Source organism: Rhinolophus sinicus, chromosome 17, assembly GCF_057876585.1.
Source record: "Rhinolophus sinicus isolate RSI-liver-muscle chromosome 17, RSI-T2T, whole genome shotgun sequence".
NCBI lineage: Eukaryota > Metazoa > Chordata > Mammalia > Chiroptera > Rhinolophidae > Rhinolophus > Rhinolophus sinicus.
Genome location: NC_142517.1, coordinates 130,709,864 through 130,725,305, shown reverse-complemented (window position 1 = coordinate 130,725,305; position 15,442 = coordinate 130,709,864). Strand labels below are relative to the sequence as shown.

Here is a 15,442-nt window from a genome sequence, read left to right as displayed (position 1 = left end):
TGTACTCTACTTAAGAACATAGGCAAGTATGTATTTTGGAATACGTACTTTCCATATACGAAGTCCTAGACATGTTATCCTTCATACCAATTCTGTGAGGTATTATTCTTATTTTGTAAATGAGAAAACCAAGGTGCAAAGACTAATTTGCCTAAAGTCACAAAGGCTTGAAATCAGGTTTTGATTCCAACCCATGTTCTTTCTAACTACATCATGCCATCTGACAACTAACGCCGAATGGCACAATATTCAGTTATCTAAAAAAGTAGCTAATTTAGACCATCTCGTGATCTGATATAAGATCAGTGAGATTCCATGATGAAGAGCCTCAAGGAATATGGCATACATTTGGACTTCTGAATAAATGGCAAAGTGACCAATCAAGCATGTAGTTGTAAGTAGAGTGCGGTTAAAATAAACAAACAAATGTAAGGTGACAGAAAAAAAAATCTATTATCAGTTGTAATACTAAGTTTGAATGGACTAAATTCTCTCACCATATACAAGTACCATAACCATATACAGAAATATATATAACCACATAAAAAACAAAACCAAGTTGTACACTGATTTACATGTAAAATTATTTATAAACTCCATTTCATATGTCTATGCCAATCAATCTCGCTCATGTTTCCACACCCATATTTATGTTAGTATGTGATTAGGCGCAAAAAGAAAAGTGAGAGAAGATACAAACCAGGATAGAAACATGGGTTACCCAATTTGTGGGAAATGATCCAAGTGGAAGGGATGGGGAGAGAGAAGGAGCTTAGAATAACAACAAAAACTGACTATGACACAATCCCATTTATGTAAAATTATGTTTGTGAAAAAATTAAAACAAAAAAAAAAAGACAACAAAACAAAAAAATAAGCCCACAACAGAATGTTTTAGACTAATATTTACCCATCTGATATTCACAATATATTAATAGGGAAAAATTTTACTAGAACCTATCAACCAGTTCTAATATACGTGCATGTATATGTGTATATGTTTGTACAAGCAGGAGGCTAATACAACAGAATGCACACCAGCTTGTAAGCACTGGTGACATAAAGGTGGGGGCAGAATGGGACATGATGATTAGCTTTCCTTTTACACTTCATTGTACTAATTGTTTCACATACGTCAACAGGCATAATTTATTTTGTAATATAAAAGTCTAATGAAAAGTTTAAAAAGGACATAGAGGTTACAGAAACTAAATAATAATATTAAGTCCAATAATATAGCACATAAATGAGAACTAATTACATATATGTACAAAAACATATGTGCAAGCTGCCCTATGTCATTAAAGAAGTGTGTTCAGAACGGCCAGTCCTCACAACCCATCAGCCTGAAGGTCAATCCCTCCCACTGACATGTAAACAGCAACCAAAGCTCAACTAGAACAGGAGGGCATACACAACCCACACAAGGGACACACCTGGGAGTATCTGGCTGAGGTCATCAGAAAGACTGTCACTGAATCCCACAGGACACCTACTACACATGGCCACCCTACTAAGACCGGGAGAGATAGCAGCCCTACCTAATACATAGAACCACACATAGGGAGGCAGCCAAAATGGGGAGACAAAGAAACATGTCTGAAATAAAAGAACAGAACAAAGTTCCAGAAAAAGAACTAAATAAAATGGAGACAAGCAATCTACCAGACATAGAGTTCCAAACACTGGTTATAAGGATGCTCAATGATCTCAGTGAGAACCTCAACAAAGATGTAGGTAAAAAACAAAAATGAGATAGAAAACATAAAAAAGAATCAGTCAGAAACAAAGATTACAATAACTGAAATGAAGGAAACATTAGAGGAAACCAACAACAGATTAGATTAAACTGAGGACTGAATTAGCGACTTAGAAGATAAAGTTGCAGGTAACACCTAATCAGAACAACAAAAAGAAAAAAGAATCCAAAAAAACTGAGGACAGTTTAAGGGGCCTCTGGGACAACATCAAGCGTACCGACATTAGCATCAGAGACGTACCAGAAGAGAGACAGCAAGCAATTGAAAACCTATTTGAAGAAACAATCACAGAAAACTTTCCTAACCTGGCTAAGGAAATAGGCATACAAGCCCAGGAAGCACAGAGGGTCCCAAACAAGAAGGACCCAAAGAGGCCTACACCAAGATACATCATAATTAAATGCTAAGGTTAAAAACAAAGAAAGAATCTTAGAGGCAGCAAGAGACAAGCAGTTAAGTTACCTACAACGGAGCTCCCACAATACTATCAGCTGACTTCTCAACAGAAACTTTCCAGGCCAGGAAAAATTGGCAGGAAATACTCAAAGCAATGAAAAGCAAGGACCTACAACCAAGATTACTCTACCCAACAAGGCTATCATTTAGAACCAAAGGACAGATAAAGAGTTTCCCAGAGAAGAAAAAGCTAAAGGTGTTCACCACCACCAAAACAGAATTCCAAGGAATCTTAGAGGAACTTCTTTAAGACAAAAAAACAAAACAAACAAAAAACCCAAAAATATGAATAAAATGGCAATAACTACATATCTATCAACAATTACTTACAATGTAAATAGATTAAATGTTTCAATCAAAAGATAGGGTGGCTGAATGAATAAGAAAACAAGATCCTTACACATACTGCCTACAAGAGACTCACTTCAGATTGAAAGACGCACACAGACTGAAAGTAAAGGGATGGGAAAATGATATTTCATGAAAATGGAAATGAAAAAAACCAAAAAAAGCTGAGGTACCAATACATATACCAGACAAAAATATATACTTTTAAAACAAAGGCTATAACGAGAGACAAAGGACCCAATAATCCCACTTCTGTGTATTTATCCAAAGAAACCCAAAATGCTACTTCAAAGGGACATGCGCATCTCTATATTCATTGCAGCATTGTTTACAGTAGCCAAGATGTGGAGGCAGCCTAGGTGTCCATTGACGGACCAATGGATAAAGAGGAGGGGGTACATATATACAATGGAATATTGCTTGGCCACGTAGGACAATGGGTTTTTGCCATCTTTGGTGGCATAGATGGACCTGGAGGGTACTGTGCTGAATGATGTCAGACAAAGACAGATACAATGTAATTGTGCTTATATGTGGAATTTAAAGAACAAAACAAACAAAACAGAAACAAACTCATAGATACAGAGAACATTTTGATGTTCACCAGATGGTGGGGGCTTGGGGGTTGAATGAAATAGGGGAATGGATTAAGAAGTACAAATTGGTTGTTACAAGTAGTCATGGGGATGTAGGGTATAGAATAAGGAATATAGTCAATAATATTGTAACGACTATGTATGGTGTCAGATGGGTAACTAGATTTATCGAGGTGATAGATGGAAGGGGGGTTGGAGACAGGGTAAAAAAGGTGAATGCATTAAGAAGTACAAATTGGTAGTTACAAAGTAGTCACAGGGATGTATAGTAAAGCATAGGGAATACAGTTAATAACATGGTAATAACTATGTATAGTGCTAGGTGGGTAATAGACTAGTCAGGGGGATCACTTAAGATTATATAAATGTCTAACTCCTCTGCTGTACATCTGAAATTAATATACAATAACACTGAATGTCAACTGCAATTAAAAAGTAAAAAAGTGGGGAAAAAGTGAAGGGGAATAAGAGGTTCAAGTTTTCAGGTATAAAACAAATAAGTCATGGGGATGTAATGTACAGCATAGGGAACATAGTCAATAATATTGTGATAGCATGGTACAGTATCAGATGGTTGCTGGATTTATCATGGTGATAACGTCTTTAGGTATATAAATGTTGAATAACTATGGTGTACATCTGAAACTAATATAATATTGTATGTTAGCTATATTTTAATAAAAATCTTAAAAAAAACCAAAATACAACTGTGTTTATTCAGTACAGATTTACCAAGCTTCTACTCTGGGCCAGGCCTGTTGTAGGTATGTGAGTATTCAGACAAACCTCTGCTCTGCATGTAAATATTCTGGAAGATGTAAGATAAAATATAATGTATACAAGCTTGCAAATCTAGATTTATGAAGGAATAGTCTGTATATATTAGCCCTCAGATGGTAATTCAATGATCTGATTAATAATAAATGCCAACAGTTGATCTTTAAGTTGGAAATCTGAAATATTATGGCAATTTGTTTATATTAAATACTGCTCAGAATAAAATTTTCTGTAAAGAATGCTGTTATAGTTTGAAAAAGGTCATTAGTTAATAAATGTTTTTCACCCAAAAGGGTCGTTAATTAACTCTGTATGTGACTTGAATTCCTACCAAATAACTAGTCTAAAAGGTGACAGGATACACATTCCTGCTTTTTATGCAACACATTCTATTTCTCACATTGGTAATCTACAGGAGGAAGAAATCAATGCTAGTTTGTTATATGGCAACCATCACTGCTGTCAATTTACAGCTAGCTTGTCTCAAAATTATCTGCCTCATCAAGGTCACAGTTCTAAACTGAGAGTAATTTTAAAGACTTCCTTAAGATTCCAGTTGGAAGCTGTTGGGGAATCTCACTTTTAATTGCTGTGTTTCAAGCTATTCCTTAGGCCACGGCTAGGTCTCTAAATTTTTATTTTCCTTGCAAAAGCAGGCCCAGGGACTAAAAGTTTGTATGAATTATTCCTAAGTATAGCCATCACCACCTCCTTGACAGCTTTTGGATTCTGCCATCATGCTTAAAATAAGGCTGAAAGCAGAGGGGGATCCAGAATTGTGCTCTCTCTCCTTCATACACACTCTCAGGGCTAGCTCCCTCAGAAGTCGGGTAGACAAGATCTTTCTTGTTTCGAGGGATTGATAAAAATAACAAACACGGTTAAGTTTTAAAGTCTAAGATCCTGTTACACACGATCTTACAGGTTTGATCTTCTTTCCTCAAAGCCCTCCTACCCAGCATGCAGGCCTATAGAAATAACTTATAAAAACAGGTGTCTGTTGGTCTTAAATGAGTCACTGTATTAAGTCATACCTATTTCTCTTAGCCTCTGCCCTACAAAGGAATGATTACTTTGGTAATTTTCTCTCAAATAAACGAAAGGTTACACTTCGGCTTAAAAAGTAGATAATTCAGCACTTTTCACAATATCCACTTTACCTGTTTTAGCACAGAATTCTGCCTCTGATTGACAACTCAGAACCTGAATTGATATTATAGACCCCCAAACTTAACATAAATTCGAAAAAGAGGCTCAGACTAAAAAGTATAGAACTTAAACTCTCACAACGAATGGGAAATTTAACCCAGTATACATTTCTGAAATTTTCATGGTGTAGCAGCTGTATTTCAAAAGAGCTGGAGCCAACACAAAACTCCAAAGCTACGGTGAGACTCACAACCAACAGGCTATTTAAAAAGCCTAGGCTTCCTCGATCTGTGGCAGCCACAGAGCCACGTGAATTCCTCTGGTGTATGCGTATGTGTTTCTGACAATAAATAAACTGAGAGCCAGGGCTCCATTTCCTAGCAGATTCAATGAAGCAAGTATGTCAATCTCCTCTTCAACCCTAAATACCATCTGCAACCATAACCGGGTGACAACCTCTTATCAGCCATTATAACTAAGGATCCCTTCTTAAAAAGAGCAGCACGGCCCTTCTGGCAGCAACCTTACAGGGATGTCATGAGAATTAATGAAGGACTGTAATACGTATATTCTGAATAACAAACTAAAGACACCCAATTCAAAGTAAGATTACTATTTTTGACACATTAGGTTTATCAGAGAAGATTCTGCTTTTTCAAGCTGAAGTAGCTAATGGAATATTTCACGACTTGCTTTAATACAGTTATTATCATTTGCTTCTCTTGTTTACGTCTCTCCTCTCCTCTCCTTTTCATCTTACTGATGAAAAATGAGCTCCCCAGAGCCTGAAAAATTTCAGCAAGGTATTTTGCTTCTGAGGTTAAATAAAGGGAATACATTCTCCCCAAACTCCCACAGAAATCTTAAATATTAACAAACGCTTTAATCTCCAAGATCTATGGCCAACTATTTTGTCCCACGTGGACAAGTGAAAGGAGATTGGCCTAATTTGAAGAGAAAATTTGACTCTTCTTTAATTTACATATGGAATATTTAGCTTATACTGATTTTGTTAAAAGAAATATTAAAAAAATTAGATGGCACCATAGTTTTTCTATTCTACATTAGAAAATGAGCTTAGGTAATGCCCCATAGGCAAATTTAAAAGTAGCAACAGATCATAATCCTGATAAACACTGAGAAGCTATAGCATTAGGTTTCTTAGTCATACTCACCTTAGACTATTTTGTTGGCCGGGTGGAATGACACTATAGTAAACTGGCATTCCTGTGGTGGGCATAGATCCTTGATTAGATTGATTAGGGAAAATAACAGGCTGTTGATAAGTCTGATGGGTAATTCCTTGAGAACCTTGAGGCAGTGAAACCTAAAATTTGAAAGACAATTTAGAGGGGAAAAAAGTGCTTGAAAACCTTGCAAATGTTAATGTCGCCAGCCTTCATAAACTTTCCAAGTATGAACAGTTAGGAACAAGCTAAAAGTGCCCAAAGCCTGTCCGGAAAAGGTGGCCACAGCACTACCACTTTATTTCTATGCTCTTTACAGCCAGGTACTGTTTTTTGGCTAGCATTTATCAATTGTACACTAGGATAGATGCGTTAGATTATAAGAAAAAAGATTCTTATGACCCTAAGTAAAAGCTATTTTAAAAAAGAAACTTTCCAAATAAGGATGACCACATGACATGCTAAGTAAAACTCAGGTAGGGTACCAGTGAGATACTGGATCGAAAAGAGTGTGAGCTTTGCAGCGTAAGGTATTTGGATGTGAGATCAGCTTCATCACTTCACTATCTATGTGTCATCGGACAAATGACAACTATTGTGAGGTCCCACAGTTCCTTATCTGAAAAAAAAATGGGATGCCAACTCCATTGCAGGGCAGGTATGATCTCTATTATAATTTCCATTTACAGGTTCTAGCACAGTAGGCATTCGGTGAACAGTGGATCTTTCAATTCTTTGTGTTCTGTATTATCTACATAGAGACCACATGAACAAAATGGATTCTTCAATTCTGTATTTTGGTGCTCTGGTTTCTAAAATAGAAATGACATAGGCATAATGGGTTCTTAATGTACAAATGTGCCACAACATTACAGTTGGACAACAGTGATTTTGGTAAATAAAGCCAATATAAAAGTTTCTGATTATGATGATAATGTTAGTAATAGTAGTCTCAATGATAATATTAGTAATAGTGATGACAGTGAAAGTTACTTTTACCAAGTACTTACTACCATGTTTAAGTTCTGTTCTAAACACGTTAGGTATATTATTATATCAAGTCTTCCTAACAACCCTAAGAAGATACTTTTATCATCCTTGTTGTATAGATGGGGAAATAACTGAGGTTAAGAACTTGCCCGAGGTTGTACAGCTAGGAAGTAGGGAAGTCAGGACATGAACCTAATGGGCCCTATGGCCCCAGAATCTCAGTTCTTTACTACTTCACTTTTCTCTACATCTGGGCTCTGTGATTTCTAGGTTAATGATTAATTTCTCAGTCTTATCTATATAGCATGTTTCTGAAATGTAACTAGTCTTTCCAAAATACACAGTAATCTATTACTTTCAATTTGGCTCAATTGTTGCAAAGAAAGTTACTGGTTTGAGTATGCAACTCAATACATTTCAGTTTACCTACTGAGGCAGTATAACATTCTGAGATTATTATTTTTGGTTTTATCTAGTTTCATGATGTATCTTTTCTTTTTGTCCTGTTGCTTTCTGTAATGAAGAGGCTTCAAAACTAGACATACGCTCAGTGCTCAACAGTCCTTGATAATTCCACATTCTTACATTTTAATTTTTTGGAATTAAACGGAATATGCTAGCACCTTTGCTCATCTACTTCTCCATCCGCCAAATGTTTTCTTAACCAATTTATGCACATAATTTTCTTTTAAGAGCTACTTAAAGGTTTATAGCTTCCCAGAAGACTTCTGTACTGTCTCTAATCTGTTCATGGCTGTATTTCATGATTCTTTCAGTTACCGGTCTGAATACTATCACCAATTTGTTTACATATGTTTAGATGAAATACACGTACATTTATCTTCCCAATTAGATGGTTTTTACCTTGTTGAGATGAATGAAAAGGGCCTTTGGATTTCTTAACATTAGACTCAATTATGGAAAACTACAAGACCAGTAAAATAAACTACTTGCAAGTTATTCCAAAAAGATGAAGGAAAGTGAAACAAATTTCTGAAAATGTGCCATATTATTCTAAAAAAAAAAAATCTGACTTATTTATGAAACAATAGGTATTTCTACTTTAGAAGTATAAATTAAAATCCATGTCATTTTAAATATATGACATGTCATTCTTTTGGGGGAATTAAGGTGGGAAAAAATCAGTTTCAACATGGGAAACTGCACAATCTTCTCTATACTATAGACACGGATTTACAGTCTGTACTCTATCTCACTGCTTCAAATACCTCCCTCCATCTCTGTTTTCCTTCCTATTGCACACTCCTCAAGAGACTTTCTAAGGAGCTGACTTACAGAATAGGCACTTGTTTACATACTTATATAGTTGAAAACATAGACAATGGCAGACAAAATTTACCTGCCAATATCAATGTAGTTCAGTTACTTTTTCAAAAAAATTAATGAACGGAATGAAAAAGCAATAAAATAAGGATAAACAAAGCTGCTATGACTAACAAAATTCTTAAAGACTATAAGCTATATATCATAGAGCACTGTCCCTATATTAAACAAAGAGAGAAAATGCACTGTGGCATCTTTATTCAAAATCACCTCTACCCAAAGTAGATGAGAGTGACACGTACCTGATATGATGGCACTGAAGGATAGGGGATGACGACTCCTTGAATCTGACTTCCAATGCCATTGGGTTGGCCACCAATGAGGTTCTGACTCGGGGGCTGCTGAACTCCAACTATTCCTTGGTAGTTTTGTTGCTGGTTGGGCATAACTTGATAACCTGTAACGGCACAATGAGTTAAACTGCGCTTTGAATTTATTTCATTTAATAGGATGTTTCTGTATTTTAAGTAAGTACTTTTGTGTTCTAAAATGACAGAATTTTGTTTAAACAGCAAATCTCAAAATGTCCCTCTATGATGAGAGCTAACATTTAAAAGGTGTACTATGTAGGCAACCCAAGTCAGCTACATTTTTTTCTCCCACATAATACATTCAAATAAAATTTGTGTACAAAGACTCCTTTGCAGGTGAGCAAATTTATAGGGTCACAGATAGAGAATTACTATTCACTATGTACTACAATCTATTATGACAACTAGTTTCTGGAGACCAGGACTGGCTACATAATTTGTGGGGCCCAGTGCAAAAGGAAAATGTACGGCCCTTTGTTAAAAAATTATTGAGAATTTAGAGTTGGGAATATTACACCAAGCATGGGACCCTGTGAAACTGCAGAGGCTGCATGGCCATGAAGCTGGCACTTCTTGGAGGTCAAAAAAAGGGAGAAGGGGGGACTACGTTTATATGATGGTCTTAATGTTTAAAATAAAATAAATAACACTAAGATATAAATCCTCACATTAGGGATGTGTCAAAGGTACAACGAAAATGGCATTATTTAGTAAAATTTTAAGAATATTTCCTTATTGTATTAAGGTAATTAGAGAAATAGATACTTAAACGATTAAATAATCTGCCAGAAATCACAGATCAGTCATCTAAGGGACAACTCTTCCCTAAGCTGAAGACCTTGTTAGTAATTTAAGTAGTCTGTTAAGAATACAAATTTACTTTTAACAAGTGAATTTATCAGTTATTTAAATAAAGAATCCACAATGATAAGTTTTGAGTAGTGAATATGAATTTCCTGATCCTAAGAGGATTCCTTCAGGTAAACCATTTAGTTAAAGACTTATATAAACTACTAGAAGTTACAACAAATCTTAAAAAAAAAAAAAAAAAAAAAAAGAAACCAGATAATAAATAACTAAGCTTCTAGCTTCAGGATATTTAAAATGTTTCTACAAAGATGAACCAAACTATGGCACTTCCGGTGCATAACATCATGAATGTAGTTTGCTATCTTATAAGTTATCAGTTTTCACTTTCATCCTTACTAATCCCTAAAGCAACAGAAATGGCAGAGATTCCATCTCAGGTATTGATTATATACAACAGCATCACTGTAGTTGCCTGGAAGCCTCCATGATTCTGCTCAATGATGACATAATTGAATAAAATCTAGCATCAACCTTCTCTGAAGACATAAATACAAAGTATATCTGATAACTAAGCAACAACAAAGTATAATGCAGTTCTAGTGAATACTTTTAATAGTGAAGCGTTTTGTAAAATGCTATTTGTATGGCAACCGTGCTTTATGGCCACGTTTCAAATGACTTCACACCAATCTAACTTTGTACAAAAAAATGTATATTTTTGTCATTATCTGTAATAAAAGTGATTGATAATATATGCTACTTCATAGACCATTCTCCTTTTGAATGTCTTATAATACTTAAGTTTATCTAATGACAAGTATTTCAAATTCATACCCTAAATTCTGAACACTATCAAAAAATATAGTTAACACATTTCCACCCCTAGGAAAATAAAGGGCAGGAGTGAAAAATGGTATGTGAATATAAACTGTTTTCTTGTGTTGGAAATGCCACCACTGCACGTGCGCGGACACACACACATACACACACACACACACACACACACACACACACACACGCATATATATATCACAACATTAGAATTTGGGCTCATTTCTTTATAGACTGGGAAAGTAACTTCTTACAATAGACTTGTCAGAATTATAGTCCACTGGAATTAAAAAGAAATGTGTGGACATGTGGCAGAAATCAGTGTAACATAATCTGACTTAAAATACCATGACTTCAATAGTAACATCCCCCTAAGAAACTTCAAATGTTTTTTTTTTTGTATTTCTTTTGTAGTTTATTCATAATATATACAAAGTTGCAGGTTGCTTTGAAAAAAAAAACAACCACAAAGAAACTTTGAAAAAGAATGGAAATTTATGTGCAAATGTGGTTCTCACTTTAAATTTACTAATTTTTAGAGATTCACATTGGAGGCCTCCTGCCTAAAATTCTCATGAAAAGAAAGTCAGACACAGAAAGTTTTCAATAGCTATAGATTTCATGTCACAGTGCTGTAATGTGGGGTCACTTGGACACTATACAATGGAATTTGCATCTGTGAATTCCCAATAGTATTTCAGATTTCTTAATGAAGCCAAATCTCCATTTATATCAATGCCAACACACACACACGCACTCTCCACATAAACACCATGTACATTTTGAAAATGTGACAACAAAACAAAATCTAAAACATTTGACTCTAGCACCTAGTCATTGGTTACAAAGGGTAGTAAAAAGGCTGCTGTGCGCCCAGGATGTGCTGGTGAGTGACATAAAGATGAATAAGCCACGGATACTATATTTGAAATTAGGCATAAAGGCATTCTTAGACACAACACCATATTAGAAAAGCAGAATAAATTGGGTCTTACGAAAACAAGAGAAATTAATCCTGACTGATACTCATAGCTAGCGATATCTGAACTTGGACTTAAAAGAAAAAGTCTGGAAAAAGTGAAAAATGAGTAATATATTTGAGGAATAAGGAATAGTCAAGAGTGGCTGGATATGGTATGTGGGGTGGAAAGTAGAGAACTGGTGGAGAACCAATGATTTTACAAGTAGAAGAGCAATGAGAATTAGCCGAAACTTCTCGATTTTAAGACTGTGAAAGCAGAAAAACGACTCATATTAGTACTTCATTCAAAAGTAGCATAAAGAGGGAACATGATCTTAAATAACAGTGGAGCTATTGATAAGAATGCCAACCACTTTAAATGTTTTTGCTAAGAAGCTATTGTACTAATCCCATAATTTTTGTTTATTGCTTTTTAATGTTTACTTTTCAATTACAGTTGAAATTCAATATTATTTCACAACAGTTTCAGGTGAACAGCATAGTGGTGAGATTTATACAATTTACACAGTGATCCCCCTGCTTAGTCTAGTACCCACCTGGCACTATACACCGTTATTACAATATTACTGATTATAGTCCCTATGCTGTACTTTACATCCCCCGTGACTGTTTTGTAACTACCAATTGTACTGATGAATCCCTTCACCATTTTCACCCAGCTCCCCAGGCCCCCTCCCATTGGCAACCATTAGTTTGTTCTCTGGATCTATGGGTCTGTTTGGATTTTTTTGTTCTTTAGATTCCACATACAAGTGAGATCATATTGTATTTGTATTTCACTGTCTGACTAATTTCACTTAACATAATACCCTCCAGGTCCATCCATGTTGTCGCAAGATTTCAAGATTTCCAATGGCAAGATTTCATTCCTTTTTATGGCTGAAGAATATTCCATTGCACATATGTACATCTTCTTTATTCAATTGTCTATTGATGGACACTTTGGGTGCTTCCTTATCATAGCTACTGTAAATAGTGCTGAAGTGCACATGGAGTGCACGTATCTTTTTGAATTAGTGTTTTGGATTTCTCTGGATAAATACCCAGAAGTGGAACTGCTGTATCTTAAGGTAGTTCTACTTTGAATTTTTTGAGGAGCCTCCACACTGTTTTCTATAGTGGCTGTACCAATTTGCAATCCCACCAACAGTGTCTGAGGGTTCCTTTTTCTCCACATCCTCACCAACACCTGTTTGTTGATTTATTTTGATGATAGCCATTCTGACAGGTATGAGGTGATATCTCATTGAGATTTTAATTTGCCATTTCCCTGATGATTAGTGACACTGAGCATTTTTTCATATGTCTACTGGCCATGTGTAGGTCCTCTTTGGAGAAATGTCTATTCAGGTCCTCTGCCCATTTCTTTAATTGGATTCTTTGGGGTTTTTTTTGGTGTTAAGTTGTATGAGTTCTTCATAAATTTTGGAAGCTAACCCATTATCGGATATATCTTTGGTGAGTATCTCTCCCATTCAGTAGGTCATCTTATCATTTTTATGGTTTCCTTTGTTGTGCAAAATGTTTTTAGTTTGATATAGTCCCATTTGTTTTAATATTTCTTTTGTTTCCCTTGCCCAATGAGTTATATCAGAAAAAATATTACGAAGCAATGTCAGAATGTTTACTGCCTATGTTTTCTTCTAAGAGTTTTATGGTTTCAGATCTTACATTTAAGTCTTTAATCCATTTTGAGTACATTCTTGTACATGGTATCAGAAGGTAGTTCAATTTAATCTTTTTTTTGGCCATGTATCTGTTCAGTTTTCCCAACACCATTTATTGAAGAGACTGTCTTTACCCCATTGCATATTCTTGCTGCCTTTGTCATATATAAAATGACAATATAGGTGTGGGTTTATTTCTGGGCTATCTATTCTGTTCCATTGATCTGTGTGTCTGTTTTTATGCAAGTACCAGGCTGTTTTGATTTTTATAGTCTTGTAGTATAGTTTGATATCAGGTAGTGTGATACCTCCAATTTTGTTCTTCTTTCTCAAGATTGTTGTGGCTATTTGGGGTCTTCTGCGGTCCCATATAAATTTTAGGAGTATCTGTTCTAGTTCTGTGAAAAATGCCATTGGTATTTTGATAAGGATTACACTGAATCTATAGATTGCTTTGGGTAGTATGGATATTTTAAGGATGTTAATTCTTCCTATCCATGAGCAAGGTATATGTTTCTATTTATTTGTATTATTTTCAATTTCTTTCTTCAGTGTTTTATAGATTTCTAAGTACAGGTCTTCTACCTTCTTGGTTAAATTTATTCCTAGGTTATTTTTGTGTGCAATTGTAAAAGGGATTGTTTTCTTAATTTCTCTTTTGGTATATAACAATGTAACAAATTCTGAATGTTAATTTTGTATTCTGCTGCTTTACTGAATTCATTTATCAGTTCTAATAGGTTTTTGTAGTGAAATCTTTTTTATTTTTAAATTTTTTATTGGGAAATATTGCAGAACAGTGTGTTTCTCCAGGGCCCATCAGCTCCAAGTTGTTGTCCTTCAATCTAGTTGTAGAGGGCACAGCTCAGCTCAAAGTCCAGTAGCCGTTTTTCAATCTTAGTTGCAGGGGGCACAGCCCACCATCCCATGTGGAATTAAACCGGCAACCTTGTTGAGAGCTCGCAATCTAACCAACTGAGCCATCTGGCCAGCCCTCTGAAAGTTCAGCGGCAGCTCGTTGTCTTCAATCTAGTTGTGGAGGGTGCAGCTCACTGGCCCATGTGGGAATCGAACAGGCAACCCTGTTGTTAAGAGCTTGTGCTCTAACCAACTGACCCACCCAGCTGTTCCTGCAGTGGAATCTCTCTATAAAATCATGTCATCTGCAAATAATGACAGTTTACTTCTTCCTTTTCAATTTGGACGTCTTTCATTTCTCTTTTCTGTCTGCTGTGGCTAGGACTTCCAATACTATCTTGAATAAAAGTGGTGAAAGTGGACATCCTTGTCTTATTCCTGATCTTAAGGAAAATGCTTTCAGCTTTTTACTGTTGAGTATGTTAGCTGTAGGTATGTCATATATGGTCTCTATTGTTGAGATATATTCCCTCTATTCTCACTTTGCTGAGAGCGTTTACCATTAATGTATGCTGGATTTCATGAAACATACTTTCTCCATCTATTGATCATGCTTTTTATCATTCATTTTGTTTATGTGGGGTATCACATTAATTGATTTACGGATATTGAACCCTGCAACCCAGGGATAAATCCCACTTCATTATGGTTTATGATCTTTCTAATGTATTGTTTGCTGAATTCAGTTTGCTAAGATTTTGTTGAAGATTTTTGCACCTACGTTCATCAGGGATATTAGCCTACAATTTTTTTTTTTGCAATGTCTTTGTCTGGTTTTGGAATCAGGGTAATGGTGGCCTTGTAAAGTGAAGTTGAGAGCTTCCCTCCTCTTGAATTATTTGGGAATAGTTTGAGAATAGGTGTTAATTCTTCTTTGAATGTTTGGTAACATTCACCTGTGAAACCACCGGTCCAATGTTGGGAGTTCTTTGATTACTGATTCAATTTCGTTTGTAGTAATCAGTCTGTTCAGATTTTCTGATTTTTCTTCACTAAGTCTCAGAAGATTGTATATTTCTAGTAATTTATTCATTTCTTCCATGTTGTCCCATTTGTTGGCATATAATTGTTCGTAGTATTTTCTTTTCCTTTTAAGGAGGGCGTAGCTCACAGTGGCCCATGTGGGTATCAAACCAACAACCTTGGTGTTATTAGCACCATGCTCTAACCAACTGAGCTAACTGGCCGCCCTGTTTGTAGCACTTTCTTATAATACTTTGCATTTCTGTGGTGTTTGTTGTCATGTCTCCTCTTCCATTTCTGCTTTTATTCATTTGGGTCCTGTCATTTTTCCTTGATGAGGGTGGTTGAAGGTT

General features: G+C 35.6%; 1 protein-coding gene across 9 annotated transcripts in view; it reads right to left on the bottom strand.

Annotated features, from left to right (window-relative positions):
- R3HDM1 (R3H domain containing 1) overlaps positions 1-15,442 on the bottom strand; it is a 111,670-nt gene that overhangs the window by 32,937 nt on the left and 63,291 nt on the right. For all 9 annotated transcript variants that reach the window (XM_088794108.1, XM_074335625.2, XM_074335626.2 and 6 more), the window contains 2 exons: positions 8,850-9,004; positions 6,262-6,413 (listed from right to left, as the gene is read on the bottom strand). In XM_088794108.1, the coding sequence (XP_088650234.1) occupies positions 6,262-6,413; positions 8,850-9,004 (307 nt within the window). The remainder of the gene's footprint in view (positions 1-6,261; positions 6,414-8,849; positions 9,005-15,442) is intronic.